The 20,141-nt window shown below is 39.1% G+C and overlaps 1 protein-coding gene across 5 annotated transcripts in view; it reads left to right on the top strand.

Moving 5' to 3' along the window:
• UNC80 (unc-80 homolog, NALCN channel complex subunit) overlaps positions 1 to 20,141 on the top strand; it is a gene marked incomplete at both ends in the record, with an annotated part of 247,919 nt that overhangs the window by 224,528 nt on the left and 3,250 nt on the right. For 4 of the 5 annotated variants that reach the window (XM_082630605.1, XM_082630604.1, XM_082630606.1 and 1 more), the window contains 6 exons: positions 2,858 to 3,042; positions 3,640 to 3,805; positions 5,380 to 5,559; positions 9,926 to 10,064; positions 12,778 to 12,834; positions 19,338 to 19,419. In XM_082630605.1, coding sequence (XP_082486731.1) covers positions 2,858 to 3,042; positions 3,640 to 3,805; positions 5,380 to 5,559; positions 9,926 to 10,064; positions 12,778 to 12,834; positions 19,338 to 19,419 — 809 coding nt within the window. The remainder of the gene's footprint in view (positions 1 to 2,857; positions 3,043 to 3,639; positions 3,806 to 5,379; positions 5,560 to 9,925; positions 10,065 to 12,777; positions 12,835 to 19,337; positions 19,420 to 20,141) is intronic. The other variant, XM_082630607.1, reaches the window with a different exon arrangement.

The raw sequence follows: 20,141 nt of genomic DNA, 5'->3' as shown, positions 1-20,141 counted from the left end.
GCAGACCTTGGTGGGGAGTATAAGGTGAAAGCAGACTCAGTGGTAAAAACAGGTCCTTCAGGTCCTTGGAGTTTGGAGTGTGTGTGTGTGTGTGTGTGTGTGTGTGTGTGTGTGTGTGGCAGGGGGGTGTTTGTACTGCATTACTGAGGAATGTATTTGAAAATGATGTGATTGACAATGAGAATGAAAAAGGAAAAAAAGAAACAAGGCTGCATGTGCGTAGGACTTGCCTGTGTGGGGCATGGTTGCCAGAGACATGAGGTTGTAGGGTTCAGATAAAACCTAGATTCTGGCACAGAGCCCTGCATGAGGTTTAGGACTGTACAGAGGATGGTGGGAAAAGAGGCCTTAGCATGTAAGACAGGGATAGGAGAAAACACTTAACAGGTAACTATCTTCAGTTCTCTCCACTTTCTGCCTTTTCTTAAAAATTGAAGTATAGTTGATTTACAGTGTTGTGTTGGTTTCAAGTGTGTAGCAAAGTTATCCAATCATACATACATACATAACTTTTGTTTCAGATTCTTTTCCCTTATAGGTTATTATGAAATATTAAGTATAGTTCCTTGTGCTATACAGTAGGTCCTTCCTTGTTATCTACTTTATGTATAGTAATTTGTATAGGTTAATCCCAAACTCCTAATTCATCTCTCCCTGCTTCCCCTCTGGTAACCATAAGTTTGTTTTCTATGTCTTTGGGTCTATCTGTTTTGTATATAAGTTTATTTGTATCATTTTTTTAGATTCCACACATATAAGTGATATCATATGATATTTGTCTTTGTCTGACTTACTTCACTTAGTATGATAATCTCTAGGTCCATCCATGCTGTTGCAAATGGCATTATTTCATTCTTTTTATGGCTGAGTAGTATTCCATTGTATAAATATATCTCATCTTCTTTATCCATTCATCTGTCGATGGACATTTAGGCTGCTTCTATGTCTTGGCTATTGTAAATAGTGCTACTATGAACATTGGGGTGCATGTATCTTTTCAAATTATGGTTTTCTCCAGATATATGTCCAGTAGTGGGATTGCAGGATCATATGGTAGCTCTATTTTTAGTTTTTTAAGGAAACTCTGCACTGTTCTCCATAGTGGCTGTACCAGCTAACATTCCCACCAACAATGTAGGAGGGTTCCTTTTTTTCCACACCCTCTCCAGCATTTATCTGTAGACTTTTTGATGATAGCCATTCCAACTGGTGTGAGGTGACACCTCGTAGTTTTGATTTGCATTTCACTAATTAGCGATGTTGAGCATCTTTTCATGTACCTTTTGGTCATCTGTACATCTTCTTTGGAGAAATGTCTATTTAGATCTTCTGCCCATTTTTTAATGGGGTGGGTTTTTTTTTTTTCTATTTTCTGCTTTTTTAATGAAGGTGAATCCTTTGGTTACTTGGCCAGGCTACTGGACCTCTATTTTAAATTTATTTTTACCTTTATTTTGAGCATTTAGTGTGCACTAACGAGTGTTTTCTATACTTTACATTATCATCACTTTGAATCCTCACAACAACTCCAAGAAGTACATATTCTCACTTTAGGAAGGAAGAGGTTGAATAACTTACCTAAAGTCACACTGTCAATAAGTGGCAGAGACAAATTTCAAATTGAATCCATCCAGCGCCAGAATCCCTGAGCCCTTTGCTATCCTGTTTTTGTGTTGGGCTGTTGCTGGTGAAGGTGGAAAGCAGAAAGGCAGAAGCCCAAAGAAGGCCAACAGGCACATAACAGGTAGAAATGTCACCAGGATCAGGGTAGGGTTAGAGGAATGTTGCTTTTTGTTCATATGTTTGTTATGATGAGGGAGAGGAATAGAAGTGAATAGATGTGGAAGGAAGAATCTTACATCTCTCTCTGTGTTATATGACCTGGCTTTCCCCTGGAAGTGCCCTAAATAGATGCTAAAGGTGTAGGTGACTCCTGAGGGCTTTAGGGAATTGGATTTCTATGTGTCTTCTAGATGCTGAGATTGACCTTAAGACGTGATGAAGAAGGCCCAGGTTCCCTTGACTGCCCCATGGGAGACCCTGTGGGGAGAGCCGGGTGGTAGAGAAAGCCCTCACCATAATCTCTGACGTTTTTACAATATTCTGGTTTGTCCTGACACACTGTTTGGGAAATCTGCTTTCTGAAAATAAATTTAAAAATGTAGATTGTGACAAGGCTGCCAGAATCTGGAAGAAAAGAGATATTGTTAAAGAAATCCAATACGGTTTAGCAAGAGACATCATAAGAGGTGGAGGAGGGAGGATAGTGTTTTCTTTTCTGGACGGAATTACCGGTTACTCTGGGGAACAGTTTAGGGTGGCATCAGGAAGGGAGTAGAAAGGGGAAGGACTACTTTTTTTAACTTTATGCATTTCTGCACGGTTTTGATTTTGCTTCTATTAGCAAGAATATATTATTTCTAAGCTTAAAAGAAAAATATTTTAAAACACCCATGTTTTAGGTTCAGACGTGAGTAATATGCTGGTATTACCATGAAGCCACTATGACAAAACTTTTAGAAAGTGAAATATTAGCCACACATCATGTTTATACCACATTTCCCTTTCAATTCTGTGAACAGCTTTGGTTTGTATTTTCCAAAATAGTAGTTAAATGCACTTAAGAAAGATATATGTGTTCTCTTAATCAGAATCAAAGCATGTTTACTGTAGAAATTTCTGTCTTGATGTCAGAAAACTGTCACTCAGGAGTACGCTGAAGTCTTTGGAAACATAGAGTTTAGACATTTAGAAATTCGATGCGTAAAAAGGCTGTGGATGTGGGCAGCTGGATGTGGGCAGGGTTCCTCCGAAGCACAAGTCTGCAGGCTCACTTGTGTCTTTTCCTGGTGTGAAGCGCTGAAGGTGATTCTCGTCTGCTTTGAGAGGCAGCTCGGCAGCCAGTGGTACTGGCTCAGCCTCCAGGTGAAGGAGATGGCCCTGCGGAAGGTCGGCGGCCTGGCCCTGTGGGACTTCCTAGACTTCATCGTGCGGACCCGCATCCCCATCTTCGTGCTCTTGCGCCCTTTCATCCAGTGCAAGGTGTGCTCCTCTTCCAGGAAGTGACAAACCCCGTCAACGTGCTGCTTTCCAGAGTAGGGCAGGATGACACCAGCAGTCTCGGCGCATGTGCTATATAGCTAGTCAGGAGGACGTGTTAATACCATGCTTGACGAGAAATCAGCCCAAACAGGTATCCCAGAGGATAAAATTTCATGTTAGAAGTACCTTCACAGTAAGAGCTTAATTAATGTCAGTGAAACTTTGCCCTCTCCCCATTTACCAACCCCCCAAGAAACAAAGATTGACCAGATAGAATGATCTAAAGAATGGTCTCTTTTCTTCAGGGGCATGACTGAGATCTGATTTTAAATAAACATGGGAAAAATGAGATAGTTAAAGCATGTTTTTCCTGAGACCCTCAGTATTCATCTACTCTTTTATTCTTTTCATGCCTCGATTTCTGGGCGCTGTGATTCAAAACAACATATTGATTAAGCACTTCCTAAGCACTGTTCTAAGAATTTTGTATGCATTACCTTATTTAATCTTCACCACCAACTATGAAATAGATACAATAATTAGCTCGTTTTACAGATGAGAAAATTGAGGACCTGAGAATCTGTGCCTTCCTTTCAGCTTCTGGCCCAACCAGCAGAGAACCATGAAGAGCTTTCTGCCCGACAACATATCGCTGACCAGCTGGAACGGCGTTTCATTCCACGCCCTCTGTGTAAGAGTTCCCTCATTGCTGAGTTCAACAATGAACTAAAAATTCTAAAAGAAGCAGTTCACAGTGGATCAGGTAAGTATGCAAGGGGTATTTTCAATTTGTTTTACTCATGGAACTTACAACCTACAAAGCATGCCTCTTTTTCCAGGTCACTGCTCTTTTTGGAGCCAAGTATGCATTAGCCATTTCGGTACAACTGGTAGATTTGACCCTGTGATCCTTGTCAACAACAAAACAAATCAAGGGGGGGTATCATAAGAGTTTAATTTTATTCCTTTTCTGATTTTTTTTTTCTTTTTGCGGTACGCTGGCCTCTCACTGCTGTGGCCTCTCCCATTGCGGAGCACAGACTCCGGACGCACAGGCTCAGCGGCCATGGCTCACGGGCCCAGCCGCTCTGTGGCATGTAGGATCTTCCCGGACCGGGGCACGAACCCGTGTCCCCTGCATCGGCAGGCGGACTCTCAACCACTGCGACACAAGGGAAGCCCCCTTTTCTGAATATTTTATTTTCAATCTTTATTTCAGTAGTTCAGCTTTTTCTTGAATATTTAGCTGGGGAAAAAAAAAACCTTTTTAAATTCCTTCATTTCCGTTTTGAAAAGGAGAAGGGAACTCACATTCATTGAGCATCTGTTATATGATAGATTATTTCATAGCTGTTATTTCATTTAATCCACACAAATACCTGCAAGATGCATAACTGAAAGTCTGCTTATAGAATGAAGAAACTGAGACTCAATAGAAGTTAAATAACTTACACACAAAGACAGTGACTCCAGTGAGGGGACTTAAAACTCGGTGTGTATGATTGATGATAAAATTCACAAATTGGAGGGAGAGAGGGTTGAATAAAAACTGGCAGGCTAGTTTACATTATTCAAAAGATTTTCTTTGGGAATGCATTGTTTACTTTTATAATTATATTAATTGCAGGTCACTATGGAAGGAAAATAAATCATTATCTGCCATTAGAGGGCAGTCATCACCCATAAGTAGAAGACTATCATCCATGTGGCTTTTTTTTCTTTCTAAAACTTTTAGTGTTGTTCTCAATGTATTAAAGACCAAAAAACTGACAAATACAATCTTGGTGAAATCTACTCAGGGCCATTCACATGTTCTGCTTTATAATAAAATAATATGACATAGCACCAATGGGGTGTTTTATAAATTGTAATCTCCAGAAAAGGGGAATAAGAACACAGTTTTAATTACGTATTCTAATTTTGATTGTAAGGTTCCTTTCAGACAATGTATTTATTACTTCTATATGCTTGTGTCAGGTAATGTACATTTCTCAGTGAAAAAATGAATTTGCATTCTGCCAGCCTTGGAAAATAAAACTGAAAAACCATGACAGAGGGAGCAACATCAAAATATTTTATATTGTTAGAGGTATTATGCTCCCCCAAGAAAATTACTCAATTATAAGTACATCTGTGGCCAATTCTCTTTTTTTTTTTTCTTCCCACCATTTTCAGTTCCATTTGCTACTTTGTCCTAAAGATCATCTATCTGGGACATACTATTTCAATGACCTTTCCTTAAAAAAATATAAGTTGTCTGGGAGGAGTTTGAAGCTAGCATTTGTTTTCTTTCAAGATCCTCACCATGGATTTTCTTTGGTCTCTCAACCCCACTAGCCTACCAAGGGAAGACATCCATCAGCACCGTGGGTACTTCCACCTCTGCTTACCGCCTGAGCCTGGCCACCATGTCACGCTCCAACACAGGCACCGGCACCGTCTGGGAGCAGGAGAGTGAGCCGTCCCAGCAGGCTTCACAGGACACCCTGAGTCGAACTGATGAGGAGGATGAGGAAAGTAGGTCACCCTGCAGGATCCGGGGCAGTGGGAGGTGGGAGGTCATGTGTGACACAGCTTGGCCATGTGCATGAGGGCTTGGGAAGGATTTCTACCTTCCTGACCTTTTTCAGTTCTGATCCTCTGGTCGTTTTTACAAAAAAGATTTAAAATGGAATTGGGACTGATCCCATGACTTCTAATGCCTGCTTTTTTATAAGTTCCTTGATATCCTTGGTCATTTGGTAGGAGTTCGGGCAAAAAGTAAATCTTTAGTGACCCCTAAGTTTTCTTTGAGCTTATGTATTCAACCTTTTCACTAACTCATTTAAATTGTGGTTAAGTAACCAAGGGGAGCGTTTATTCCCCTTTCTCCTGGCCATCTTGCTTAGAAGGTCAGTCAGTACTTACATGACCCGATTGGGCAAGGAAAAGTGAGCACTACATATGCTTATGACTCAGAAAAGACCAGCCAGCTATATTATCTAGAGTGTAAAACAGCACACTGTCTTGAGGGCATACAACCCAATTTGAGTTAAGAGTATCCCCAGTAACTGAGGCAGCCAGGAGCTTCTAAAGATTTGGTGAAATGAGGGAAAATCCAGTTAAGAACACGCTTCCATATATATGCATAATAGTTTTAAAAAGTAAAAGGTGAAAGTTTTCATAAATACCCCTATCATTAAATGTTTTTTTAACTGTATTGATTATCTTCCAGTTGTGTTTCAAAGACACTCTGATGCAACATTTAGAGCAAAGTGTACTGTCAATGCCTTATGAAAACAAAATCTAGATCTTCACTCAGAGCCCCTCTGTACCAAACAACAACAAAAAGCCGCACTCTGGGACGTCCCTGGTGGCGCAGTGGTTAAGAATCTGCCTGCCAATTCAGGGGACACGGGTTCGAGCCCAGGTCAGGGAAAATCCCACATGCCACGGAGCAACTAAGCCCGTGTGCCACAACGACTGAGCCTGTGCTCTAGAGCCCGCGAGCCACAACTACTGAGCCTACGTGCTGCAACTACCGAACCCCGTGTGCCTAGAGCCCATGCTCCGCAACAAGAGAAGCCACTGCAAGGAGAAGCCCGCACACTGCAACAAAGAGTAGCCCCCGCTCACCACAACCAGAAAAAACCCGTGTGCAGCAACGAAGACCCAACACAGTCAAAAATAAATAAATACATTTTTTTAAAAAAGCTTCACTCTGAACTAAATTAAATAGAGTTGAGGTTAGAATTTTAATTAAGATGAATGAAAGTATTTTAATACCCTACTACAGTTGGATGTGTAGGAGAAGGAAAGAAATAACTGCTTTGTCAAAGCACGCATCAGTGGACTTCCCTGGTGGTGCAGTGGTTAAGAATCTGCCTGCCAGTTCAGGGGACACGGGTTCGAGCCCTGGTCCTGGAAAATCCCAAATGCCGCCGAGCAACTAAACCCGTGTGCCACAACTACTGAGCCTGCGCTCTAGAGCCCGTGAGCCACAACTACTGAGCCCGAGTGCCACAATTACTGAAGCCCACGTGCCTAGAGCCTGTGCTCTGCAACAAGAGAAGCCACCTGATGAGAAGCCTGTGAATCGCAACAAAGAGTAGTCCCGCTTGCGGCAACTAGAGAAAAGCCAGCGTGCAGCAACAAAGACCCAGGGCAGCCAAAAATAAAAATTCATTAATTAAAAAAAATTTTTTTAAAAAGCACACATCAGTAATATTTCCAGATTTAGTTTCAGGGTTAAGTAGATAACAAAGTGATAATCATACTGTTCTGCACCAGACCTACAGACATATTTGTTTTGAAATCATTGCTCATGGAAATAATCCTAAAATTATAATTAGGGAAATCATGACAGACCTTGACCAAAAAAAAAAAATGAGAGGGCTTCCCTGGTGGTGCAGTGGTTGAGAGTCCGCCTGCCGATGCAGGGGACATGGGTTCGTGCCCCGGTCCGGGAAGATCCTACATGCCGCGGAGCGGCTGGGCCCGTAAGCCATGGCCGCTGGGCCTGCGCGTCCGGAGCCTGTGCTCCGCAACGGGAGAGGCCACAATAGTGAGAGGCCCGCATACCGGGGAAAAAAAAAAAAAAAGAGAGAAATAAGGATCAGCAGTTCGAATATTCAATATAAGTCCTAGTAATAGTGCAGAACTTAAAGTAATATCTATTTTTCTTTAACGGTTGAAGTAGTCTCTCCCAGAAAAATGTTTAAATATGGCAAATGATAACAACCTCTCTTTAATAGAGCTAAATATATTTTGCAAGTAACCTTATGAATTAGAGGATGACCAAGCCAGTAGAAGGAAGTAGAGAAGAAAAGTAGAGAAGACACAAACAGAGATAGCAATGACCAAAGGCCAACACTCATACACTTACAAGTATGCAAGTTTTTGCTAATATCTCTGCTCTCAAACATCACAACCATCCAATGACAACAGGGTTGCTAACACACAATGTGGTGTGATTGTGATGTGGGTGTGTATTAATTTATAAGGTGGGGTATGAAAGCTAGAGCGTTGACACCTTTGAATTATAAAATTTTTCCATTCAATCATCAAACCTGTATTAAGACCTAGCAGGAACAAGATGAGGAATAAGAAAGGATGAGAAAGATATATTCTCTGCTCTCTAAAATCTTAGATATAGTCTTGTAGAGGAGAGGACAGACATTTTTGATAAAGAACACTTAACAAAAGTGTAAATGAGGGACTCCCCTGGTGGTCCAGTGGTTAAGACTTCTCCTTCTAATGCAGGGGATGTGGGTTCAATCCCTGGTCAGGGAGCTAAAATCCCACATGCCTCATGGCCAAAAAAACCAAATCATAAAACAGAAGCAGGACTTCCCTGGTGGCGCAGTGGTTGAGAGTCCGCCTGCCGATGCAGGGGACACGGGTTCGTGCCTCGGTCCGGGAAGATCCCACATGCCGCGGAGCGGCTAGGCCCGTGAGCGATGGCCGCTGAGCCTGTGCGCCCGGAGCCTGTGCTCTGCAACAGGAGAGGCCACAACAGTGAGAGTCCCGTGTACCGCAAAAAAAAAACAAAAAAACCCAGAAGCAATATTGTAACAAATTCAATAAAGACTTTAAAAATGATCCACATCAAAAAAGTCTTAAAAAAAAGAGTGAATGACACAGCACATGATTAATCACCAAACAAATATCAAAGGAGTAAGTGTTAAGTGATATATGAGTTTGGATAAGAGAGAAAAAAGTCAATGGAATTTCAGAAAGGTCTTAGTAGAAATAGCTCAATCTACCCTACCACATTTTTTGCATGTTTTTTAGGGTACATTTGATTATTCTCTTCTCTATGAACACATCTAAAAAGGAAATACCATTCTATAACAAGAATCAACTTCAAGTCAGTTATATAGCAAATTATAATTTTTAGTACTTTTCGTATTCACCCCTTTGGTTTGAAATAAATTTCACTAGAAATATGACCACTTGGTATATTTTAAATAAATGATGTCAGACAACCTTACATGGTAGCATAAGTTCACCAAAATTCTATATCAGTCAAGATGTGTTTTCTGTTCAGTTACAAACAATATTTGCTCACTTAGAATGAGGTCTCCTTGTCACAAATATTGTGCTAAAGTTAATTTTCATATGGATTTGAATACATTAATTTCAACTTCTATGGAGAAAGCAAGATTGCTTCAAACTTTAAATTTAGGTTAAAATAAGCACTTGTTTCTGAACTTTATAGGTTTTTAAATATTTTTCCAAAAAATACCTGAAATAGTCTTTCCCTCAACAGTCTAAAAATCATGAAATGTACTGAATGTAGTGTTTGAATGTCAAAAATGCTTGATTTGTTCAATAACAAGGTCCCTTACTGAACTATTTCTGTAATGTTTAAAAATTATATTCTAGCTTTTCTGAAATCTTTAATTTGCAGATTAACCTACTTGTAGAAATGGACAAAAAGTTTACATATATTTCATGAAGGCTGTTTGAGGGTGGGAGATGTGTAGATGGGAAGAATTATCCTTCATCCCTTTATGCAGATTAAGAACCAAGCCCCCAAAGGTCTTTTTTTTTTCAAGATGGAGATACATTCATGAAGTTTTACTGAAGCTGTTTCCCTCACCCAAATGAAGTAACCAGTCACTTTAACTCAAAGTTCTGTTCATATTCTCAAAATGACACTGTTCAGTAACCCTAGAGGCTCAGCTGTTAAAGTCTCTGGTTTTATAAAAATAGTGAAGATGTTTCTTAAGGCCCCAAAGGTCTTAGTTTTGAATCTGTACAAAGGGATGAATGATAATTTAGCTTTAGATACTGCCCTAAGTTTGCATACAAGCCAAGGATGGAACCCAAGTACAAAGCTGGTCTGGGTTTTCTGGTCCACATCCCAGTTTCCTAACACTCCCTTCTCTGGCCCTTTCAGATGACTCTGTCAGCATGCCCAGTGTGGTAAGTGAACAAGAAGCTTACCTCCTGAGTGCCATTGGAAGGAGGCGGTTCTCCAGCCATGTCTCCAGCATGTCTGCACCTCAGGCTGAGGTGGGCATGTTACCCAGCCAAAGGTAAAAAGCCACGGATATGTTATACTCTGCCTTTAGGGGCAAAGGTAGAAATTCTGAAAACTCACTCCTGTTATTCTAAAAAAGGACTAAAGAGAAGCAAACAATCAATGTTGTTAAGTAGACCATTCAAACAACTTTTCAACGAGGGTTGCACAGGCAACAACTTGTGGAGAGTTTTCTAAGCCAGGCCAGTAGAAGGGATCTCAATTTCTGATCCAAACATTGTTTCTCCTTAAAATTTTTCTATAAACAGATATATGGTCTTCTTTCATGGTCTTCTTTCAGATGACATTCTTGTATTTCAGCTATAACATCAGCTAAGCTAATAATGAGTACCTGGCAAGTGTATAGGACTAGCTTGATATATGTGGTAGTTTAGACTTCTGGTGTATCGTCAGTATTTAGTTGGAGGTAGTGATGCTTAACCAAGCAGAAAAAGACCTGTGCCACTGTGTGTGACGTTGGGCAGGTCATTTAACAGGAGCCCACTGTTTTCTCCTCTGTGAAATGAGAGGTTAGCTAAAGTTGGTCTTCAAGGTAACTTCTCTACCTAGAGAGTTTTATGTTTCCATAGCTAAACTCTTTAAAACATTTTCTTTGGTGTTCTCTGCCCTCTAAGAATATAGACTTAAAACTTTATATATATAGTTTACCATATATATGGTTATATAGGAAATGATCTGACATAAGAAATAAAACATTATCTATTTCAGAGGTAGTATTTTTACTTCAGAAACTGAATTCTTTCAAAGAATCAGTCTTATGTGTTTTTATCTAGTTTGTTGTTTATTCTTATTACCTATAGAGTCATTGTGGTATAACTTATACATGGAGAATAAGAACAATCAGGGCACATTCTAATGCTCAGATAAAATTAGTTTACATGCAGAAATAATTACCCTAGACCTATATCCTTTAGCAAATCATTCCTGAACTGTACAGATGAAATAAAATTTGTGAAATAAAGCCAAACTTTGGAGAATATTCAAAAAATAGGGGGAAATGATAAAAGATTAATAAGTAAATTGCATACTTAAAAAGAAAGCATTATTTATGTACTACTGAGTTATTACAAAAATTGGTGGTATATAAGGATTACTATCATTGTAAGAGATTGCTTTACCTACCATTTGGTAATTTATCTTTGAAAAGGAAGTCTTATAAATAAAATATATGAACAAAATCAGAGCCAAACTATAAAATATCCAAAAAATGATGTAAAGTCATACAAGCAGTTAATACTGGTAAGTAGTGATTTATTTTTTTTTTTTTTTTTTTTTTCTTTTTGTGGTATGCGGGCCTCTCACTGTTGCGGCCTCTCCCCGTTGCGGAGCACAGGCTCCGGACGCGCAGGCCCAGCGGCCATGGCTCACGGGCCCAGCCGCTCCGCGGCATATGGGATCCTCCCAGACCGGGGCACGAACCCGTATCCCCTGCATCGGCAGGCGGACTCTCAACCACTGCGCCACCAGGGAGGCCCGTGATTTATTTTTAATTGCTAGAAATGTGCAAACTTCTACCAAGAATAAACGAAAACTATCTAGCAGTCTGTCTAAAAGTTTAAATTAGGGAATTTTAAGTGAAGAGTTTTTTGGTTATTTACCTAAAATAACTAGGCCAGCAATTCCCTTTGTACATATCCATTAAGGAGTTATCTCATTTCTGGGGAGAAAATTTGTTCTATTACGGATATACTAGAAATCCAGAAAAATAATATAGTTAAACCCTCTGGGCTAAGGAAGGTAATTATGTCTCTGTGTGTTAGGGAAAGCCTCTTTCTGGGGATGGTTGCTATTTTTACAGTATACAATTAGGTGAACAACAATTCTCTAGAGGCAGGCACTCCAATTTTCTAAATTGTTTAATTCCATCCATTTTAACAACTATTTATTGAGTGCCTCGTGAGTACTTAGCTCAATGCTAGGCACTGAAGGAAAGGGAGAGAAAGTATAACGCAGTTTCTGTTCACAAATTCCCAAATCAGTGTGATCCAAATAAATCGATAAACTGTTTAATTATTCTTTCACCAACCTGACAGGTTTCTTCTTTTGACATTTACAATTCAGTCACTAGAGGATGGAGTGAGGACGTAAATGCGAGTTCCATGTGAATTTTCCAGGGTTATCTTCCTTCCATTTGTTTACTTGCATTTTCACTGCAAAATTAGCAGGTGAAGTTGGGTTCTTTCTTTGCTTTTCTTAATGGCATCAGTTCCAAGAGTTGGGTTGTGGCAGTTCATGGTAAGTGGTTTCTGTGTGATCATGTCATAACACACAAGAAAGAAGCAGGATCCTAATCAATGAAACATCTGTACATATGACAGGTGAAAAATCATAACCACCCAACCAGATGGTTACCAAAGGAATGATAGTTTTGTCTTCTACAGATTCGTTCTGCAGTGCGTTCCAGAGCCCCCATGTCCATTCGGAGCTCGTTTTAAGTCCCAACTCTTGACCAATAAATAGATCACTCACTCCTCTGAGAGTCGTATCCACCCAAAGCCCCTCCTCCCCGTTGCCTTGAGTCCTAGGTCTTGACAAACCCAGCACAAGGTGAAATGGTTGACTGTCTCCTTTTCCTTCCTTATTCTGTTAAATTTATTTATTTATTTTTGGTTCTTGGAAGCAGAAGAGTGCATGTTTTTTTTTTTTTCTTTTTTCTTTTCTTGGCATTTTCTTTCCCTAAATGCTTCATCTCCCTACCCCTCCTGCAGTGAACCTAATGTCCTCGATGACTCCCAGGGCCTGGCCGCCGAGGGCAGCCTCTCTAGGTACAGTGTCAATGCTACCGTGTATTGGTGTCTGTGCTGGAAAACGAGCTGTTCCCTGTCTCCTCTGTCTCTCTGTCTCCTCTCGCCCCGTCTTGATATCGATTTCCATTCCTTGCCCTTTGTTGCTCATAAACACACGAGCCTGGAAGTCAAAGGTGTAGCCTCCTTTATTTTCAGCTTCAGAGCTCAATCAGAGATGGTCTAAAAAGTTAACTTTAAAAAAAAAAACAAAACTTCCTGGAGTTCTCCTAAGGGCTTACCCATGGACTGTCTCAGGAGTTTGATATGCAAAATGTTAAATTTATCCCACCTAATCATTTTCTCCCATGCTGATATTCCTTAAGAAACATTTTTTTCAGAAGCCTTTTAATACAACTCCCCATCATTAGGAAGCCTCAGTCCAGACAGGTCTTTCAGCTTATACCATGGATGATAAGAAAACAGTGATGCTATAATAAGAGTACCAATGTCAGTATGATTTATATAATTCCCTCTCTTTGATGCATGCAGCATGACAGGCTATTATAGTAGCTTGTTCAAACAACATTTACATAAAGAATGTCTGTCCCACCACGAAGATGACCACCAAATTTGCCATGAAATATCAGACACAAACATTTCTTGGTGAGAGAAGTCTTACGATGCAAACAATATAATGGCTTAGCTATTGGTTTAAAGCTTCAGAAAGGGGGACTGCACCTTTAACACTCAGTTAAACCACGGCAAACATTCCTAATTTTGTGCTGCTGATTCACACCTCTCAACTAATCCTCATTAGGGGTAATGCTTCTTGTTCATGCTAAGAGTGCCTTTGTTCCATCTCAAGATAAAATATTCCCTTTCAGGTTTGCATTATATAGTGAGTTGTACCCATGTTTATTGCTTTATCACAAAGACGAGGAAATGTTGAGAGGCCGTTCCTGTGAAAGGTTGTCCTTTGTTTTCTTTGCATCTTGTTCAGATTTCACATTTTCTTCCACAATTGAAAATGGGAAATTTATTCCATCATCCAGTGTATCTTTTTTTTAACTGGCCCCATAATTCATGACATTCATTTGTGTTTGCGAGCCCCTGCCTGGACAGGTCAGTCTCTTATTGGTGGTAAATGTGGAAGTGCTGCAGAGTGCAGGCTTAATTCCATTACGGACAGCTTTGGGGATGAGGAAGAATGGAGCAGTCCTTAGGGAGGTTTCCCTTCATTGTTCACAGTGTTGGAAGAGCTCTGAACCAAGCCTAGCACCGTGACCACTGGTTTCAAAGCATTCATTTGTTTAATTCTGAATATTACATACAAGACAGGAGAACCTAGTTAGGAAGATGATTTCAATGTCCTGTTGAGAGTGGAAAGTATTAAATCAGACTTCCATTTGGCTAACTTTGTCCCAGGTCTTTTCTAATTAGGCCAAATTCTATTCTTGCTGAGTAAAATGCTAGTCTGGGGTTGGTGAGAGAAGGCAGGAGTTTGAGTTGATTTTTATAAATTCTCCCAAGGACTTGGCCCTCTCTGGCAGGCTTAAGGGTTCAAATGACTGATCTGGAGTTGTCTAAACCAATCCAATCTGCTCTGGGTCCAGTGTTGATAGGAATAAACCCAAAGTTCTTGCTATCTGAGGGTGGTTCAGAGCCAAAGCTATAGGTTTTATCTACAGTTGAATTAGTCGCTCATGGGAGGACACTGATGACTGTTTTAGGTCAACTGTTGTTGATCTGTTACTCCTGTAACTGGTGTGTTTTAGTTCTGGGCGTCAGTCACCTGGATTCATTTGTGGTCATTAAGAAACCAGAAAATGAGGCACTCACTTTGGATTCTAAATAATTCTGTAAATGCAGAGGCGTTCCAACAGCTGTAGCACGTCCACCTTTGCCATACACTGCAAATCATATCTCTTGAATTCCATCATGTCACCAAGTTCTCTTTGGAGGAGAGGAACTTTTGGCATTTACTAAGAGGTGGGTTTATAAAATAGGATATATATTTTTTATATTTGGTTTCCAGGCTTTCTTATTTTTGGCATGAAACTTCTTTGTGCTGCAGACTCTTAACATCCATCCTAAAGAAGCAGTAAGACATTAACAATGTAAATTACATTTAACACATACCTGAGCACTCAGGACCTAAAAGACACCCAAAGTAATCCTAAGGAAAACCTGACTCCAAAGCTTAAAGAACATCAGCAAGCAAGCATGCCTAACGGAAAGTAATAAATCCTGTTCCTCCTCCCAACCCCACATTTTGATAAACTTTCTGGGGATTTGCTTTTGAAAGAGCACTTGTTTTAGGCAAAATGGGCAAGTTGGTGTGAGGGCTAAATGAGGAAGAGACCAGGATAATAGTATAACCTGATGAATAGGTGGAAACCAATAAAAATTTTGCAGACCTTCAGAAAATTTCTTCTCGGATTTTTCTTTAACCTGTGCTAACTGTTTTCTTATAAAGGTCCATGGCAAGAAGTATAAGCCTGTTAGAATCACTATGCTGAGAAAAAATTTTGTCTTTTGGAAATTAATAAACTACAGTAATATTTCATGGAAGAATTCTCTTCTTTAACAGTGTTGCTCTTAGAAGTACAGAAACTTCATCGTAGTTCCTCCCTCCCTGTACCCACCCCCAAGTACACACACCATGGACCATATTTTCTCTCCAGAAGAATATAGACATACAAAAAGTTATTCAAGCACTTAAGCCTAGAAGTTTATACTTGAGAGTTAAATTTTGTTTGGACACGTTAGAACATTTTGAAAGGCAGGAACTGACAACCAAATCTAGCTTTAAAAAAAAAAGAGATTACAATGCTATTTGATTCTGTAAGGGTAATTTTAATTGCAGTGGAAAATAAAAATGTGGCTCAAGTTTGAACAAGATATACAGTCTGGGTGAAACAAAATAAAAATAACCTATCCATCTCATGATCATCCACATTTTCAAAGTATGCAAACTTGGCAAGTACTCCCAAACTACAAACAAAAGATTAAAACAAACTTTTTATGTAGCTGAGAATTAATAGCTAAGAAAATGTGTGTTGTGATACCCAGAGAAGTGTACTTTGCCAATGCTAAATCAGTTCTTATAGGATAACTGAGATCCAGATTATTCCCCCTTTTTATCTGATTCCAGTCCCTAATCTCTAAATTCTGTGGCATTTAAAATACATTTTCTTGGATGTTGTGGAGGCTAAGTAAATTTTAAACAATAATCTTTTACTGGGAAAGGGAAGAGTAGGATTTTGTCCACTGTTTATGTCTCTGTACTCTATAAATGCTTTATGGCTCCTTCAGTGCTGGCTTTATGCATTCCCATCCCAAGGCAAGCAAGCACTCAGGGAAAATGGCTACACTGTGTGCTTTGTACTCCCCCTACAGATTTCTCTAACCATATTAAAATTGAAACTAAAAGTACAGATAAAAGCCATGAAAATACAAATTCATTTTCTCTATACTCGTCTCACCCAGTACTTCTACTTAAAATTTTTATTTATGAAATCTATTTCTAGATTGAAATACACTTTTTTTGTACTTTGAGATGAGTGATATAAATTTTTGTTGTATTACTGAATGGCCCTTTGTTCCCCTATCCTTTAAGCAATACCATTAATTATATATTCCATTAGGAGATACATATGTGTTTATACACTCCAATCCAAGTCTTCATGCTGAAAGAAGAAAGAGGTCATTTGTGCCCGAATTGTCTTCTAACATTGTCTAAATTTCCCTAGCTTGTAAATTACTTCCTTGCATTTTGAGTAAGGTGTTTTTGGTTTTTCCAGAAGGTTGAGTCACATCAGTTCTGCCAAGACCCAAGTATATTTACTCCTCTAAAATCCAGATCGTTTGCCATACTAATGTTGTGTAGTGACTCAAAAATACAAAGGATGATTTTAACTTCCATTTAGAAAGTTTTATTTGCTTTTATACTTATGGTTTTGCCTTTTTATTTGGCAAAACAGTGGAAATCAGCCATTCTCATTCCCAAGATTCACATTTTTAGGGAATCAGTTTTCCCCAGAGAGATGCTTCAGGCAAACACCATGGTCTTCTGGTTGGTGTTATATTGCACACCTGATGGTCCACACATCACAAATCCTACACATGATGGAAATACTACATGATGTGGGGAGAAGGTAAATTGAGACCACTTTTTATATGCAACTCTAATTTGATATAGACCCGAAATTACTTCTGCATAAATAACTTCAGTTATTAATTTCTCTGGCTGTTTATTATTAACATATCCTCTGCATGCAGTTAAGCCAGATTTTGATGTTCCAAATATAAACATGTTAGCATCACATTCTCAGGGAGAATATATATATATTAACTGAGCTGTATTTCCAAGGACACATCCTATAATTTAATCATTTATATGTGCATTCCACTGATGAAATATTATATCATTTACATAGAACAGCTAATTACTAAAGCTATAAACTTGATCCATTTCTTAGATATAAGCCTCTCTATCCATAGAGAAAATTTTGATGCTTTTGATCCTCCCTTGGAATAATCATGATGAAATTACCATTGTTTTGACATTTAACACTCCCTGAGAGATGTGTATTTCTTTTCTTGCACCATTTTTTTCTCACAATCTCAGATTACTGAATAAAATGAGACAAGCGGACTGCCTCTATTTCATTTTCTCTGCCCAAATATTTTTAAGACATTTTATTACCTACTTCCTTCTAGTGGTCTAGAAGCAATAAATTCATTGCAAGTGTAAAACAAGGAAGCATACTGTTACATCACTTTTCATATTCAAATCATTTTACATCAACTAACTTCTTTTCTCTACCTTAATGGGAGGTAGGTGGTAAGTATTAACCTCCCTTTATGGCCAAGGGAACTGAGGTAACATTTAGATGTCAATGAAGAATCCATTCCAGTGAAAGCTTTGCTTGGTATTTGGGAGAAACTTGTTTCTACTTTTGTGCATATGGTAATTGAATACTCTTTCCAATTTAAGACACGTTAAAATGTATAATTAATAAGGAGATGTCATTTCAAACATGCCAGCAACTTAGTCTGGATTGCTTATCAGAATTTATTGCACTGTTCCTTTGGGGTAATTTTCGATCTTCATAGAAAGATCATCTGTGGTACAAGGCCATATATGTATAAAAATAAGATACAGTGATCTTTTGAACTTGATATTCAGGAGAACAAGAAAGTTTAAAAAACATCTGTTTTTAAAACTCTTTATGGAATTTTGTATTGTGTATCCCAAATGGTCTAATTACAATATAATTACATGCTTATTTCAGAAGAACTATGATAAACTCCATTTGGGAATCATTGATTCTCTTCTAGTGGAAGTGTGAGTAAGACTTTTAAAAAATGACACATGTGGCTGTGTCAACCATGTGATGAGTAACTAGTTGTTAATAAAACGGGAAATGTCTGGTTGTCCATCCTGCCACCTGCACGGAGACTGTATTTAGGTAGCTCATTCTTTTAAAATAGGAATGAATGCATACAGTCTTTCCTTTTCATGGACAGTTGCTGACTCTGCATTCCTCTGTGGAATATTTTACTGTCAAAACTATTTGCAGATGACTCTCCTTTTGCAAAGGCAAAGCAGAAATTAATTTACCCATTAACCAAATAATCACATTGGCATCATCCACAGGATTACAGTGTTCTCTGGGGCACAATACATTTCTTTTTTTCACCTCCACTCTCATTATAAATTCCTATTATACATGCATGCAGAATGAAAAAGGATCATGGGTCCATGACAGTGTTTTCAGCTTCACCCAACACTAAAATAGGGACCACCGCCAGCAGTCATTTTTGCATATAAAAAAGACACATACACAGTAAATTTGGGGGGAGCAGGTTGTTGCTTTTATAAATTGTGTATTATGTTTGGGTGCAGCTATTCCATATTAAACCTCTAAGTTGTAATGACAGCTTAATTACTTTGCCAGCCTTTTAAATCAAAAATCGTTTTTACAAGACATTTAATTGTCTATCCATGTGACTATTCGTTTACTCAGTCACAGAGACTTCAGGCTGCAAACATGTGTTGAATGTGACGCTTCACCCAAATGGATTCTGTGTCTGATGTGTTTGATATTCGTTCATCTTATTTTCATTTAAACTGAAAATTTTTAAAAGGTGTTCCCATCCATGTGATAGAGTTGTACATGTTTGTTCGTCACCACCTTCCTCCTTACCCTTGAAAAAAAAAATTGAGATTAGCATATAACATCTTAAGCCTTTTGGTGGCTTCAAAACCAGGGGTGTGATGTTTTGCTGAATGATAGATCTGGCATCAGTGATTGAAAACAGAATCTCAATTTTGGCAGCTTGGGGCTACGAGGCCTCGTCTTCCCTCCTAAACCTTTGAAAACTCCCATCCCGGGGATTCTTTCCCAACCTTCCTTCAAAGATAATGGTATCTTTGAAGTGACTGTTTCCTGTAAGTGATTTTGACTAACACCCACCAGACAGTGGTCTTGTGTGCTTGCTCCAGGGCACACTAACACTGCTGATGCTCTCAACAGGGTGGCAAGTGTGCAGAGTGAACCTGGCCAGCAGAACCTCCACACTCAGCAGCCGCTGGGGAGGAAGAGGGGCCTGAGGCAGGTAAGCAGACCCTGGAAGGGCAGGAGAGTCATCCTGCGAAATGGAAGGTCTACTCAGTTTTTAATGCCCATGTATATTAAGACTATATTTTACCTTCTCCCCACCTGAACGAAGCAGTACAGAGCAACTTTAAAACATGGTGAGTGCTTGGGCAAGCGGAGAGTTTGGGGCTTCTTCTATTTTTAGCTCTTAATCTTCTTATTAGCAAAGCTGATTACTTGGTAAAATAAGTGGGCCTATATTTTTATTTGCTCCGTATCCAGAAACCTTTGCCAGCCAAACTACTGAAGATTCGTGATAAGGTTGATTTAGGGCCTGTTTCTGTAGAGAGGCAGAGACAGTCATCCTTTCCTCCTCGTTTCAAGATTAATAATTCAAGTTAAAACTGAAATCGAAGTAAAGATCATCTTTATAAATTTCCCTAGGTGGGGTTCCTTTACGTTACTGTCTAAATAAAAATCTAAATGAGGCTTTGTGCTGTTGCTTTGATGGGAGCATCCCAGCACTGATTTGGAGACCAGACATTTTCCCAGTACCTGAGATGTTTTTCATCAACCTCCCCTTGAGAGTTAGCATATGTTCAGCTACAGCTTTTAGATGAGCAAAGGCTGATTGATAAGCAATCATTGTTAGTTTTGTATCCTTAAATTCACTGAAATTCTCACTGTGACTATTTCAAATTATGTTAATGTTCTTAGGATATATAAAGGAGTAATAATCGT

The sequence above is a fragment of the Mesoplodon mirus genome (genome assembly GCF_964341445.2).
Source record: "Mesoplodon mirus genome assembly, chromosome: 8".
NCBI lineage: Eukaryota > Metazoa > Chordata > Mammalia > Artiodactyla > Ziphiidae > Mesoplodon > Mesoplodon mirus.
Note: the sequence above shows the minus strand (reverse complement) of the source record. Positions and strands in the feature narration are given on the sequence as shown.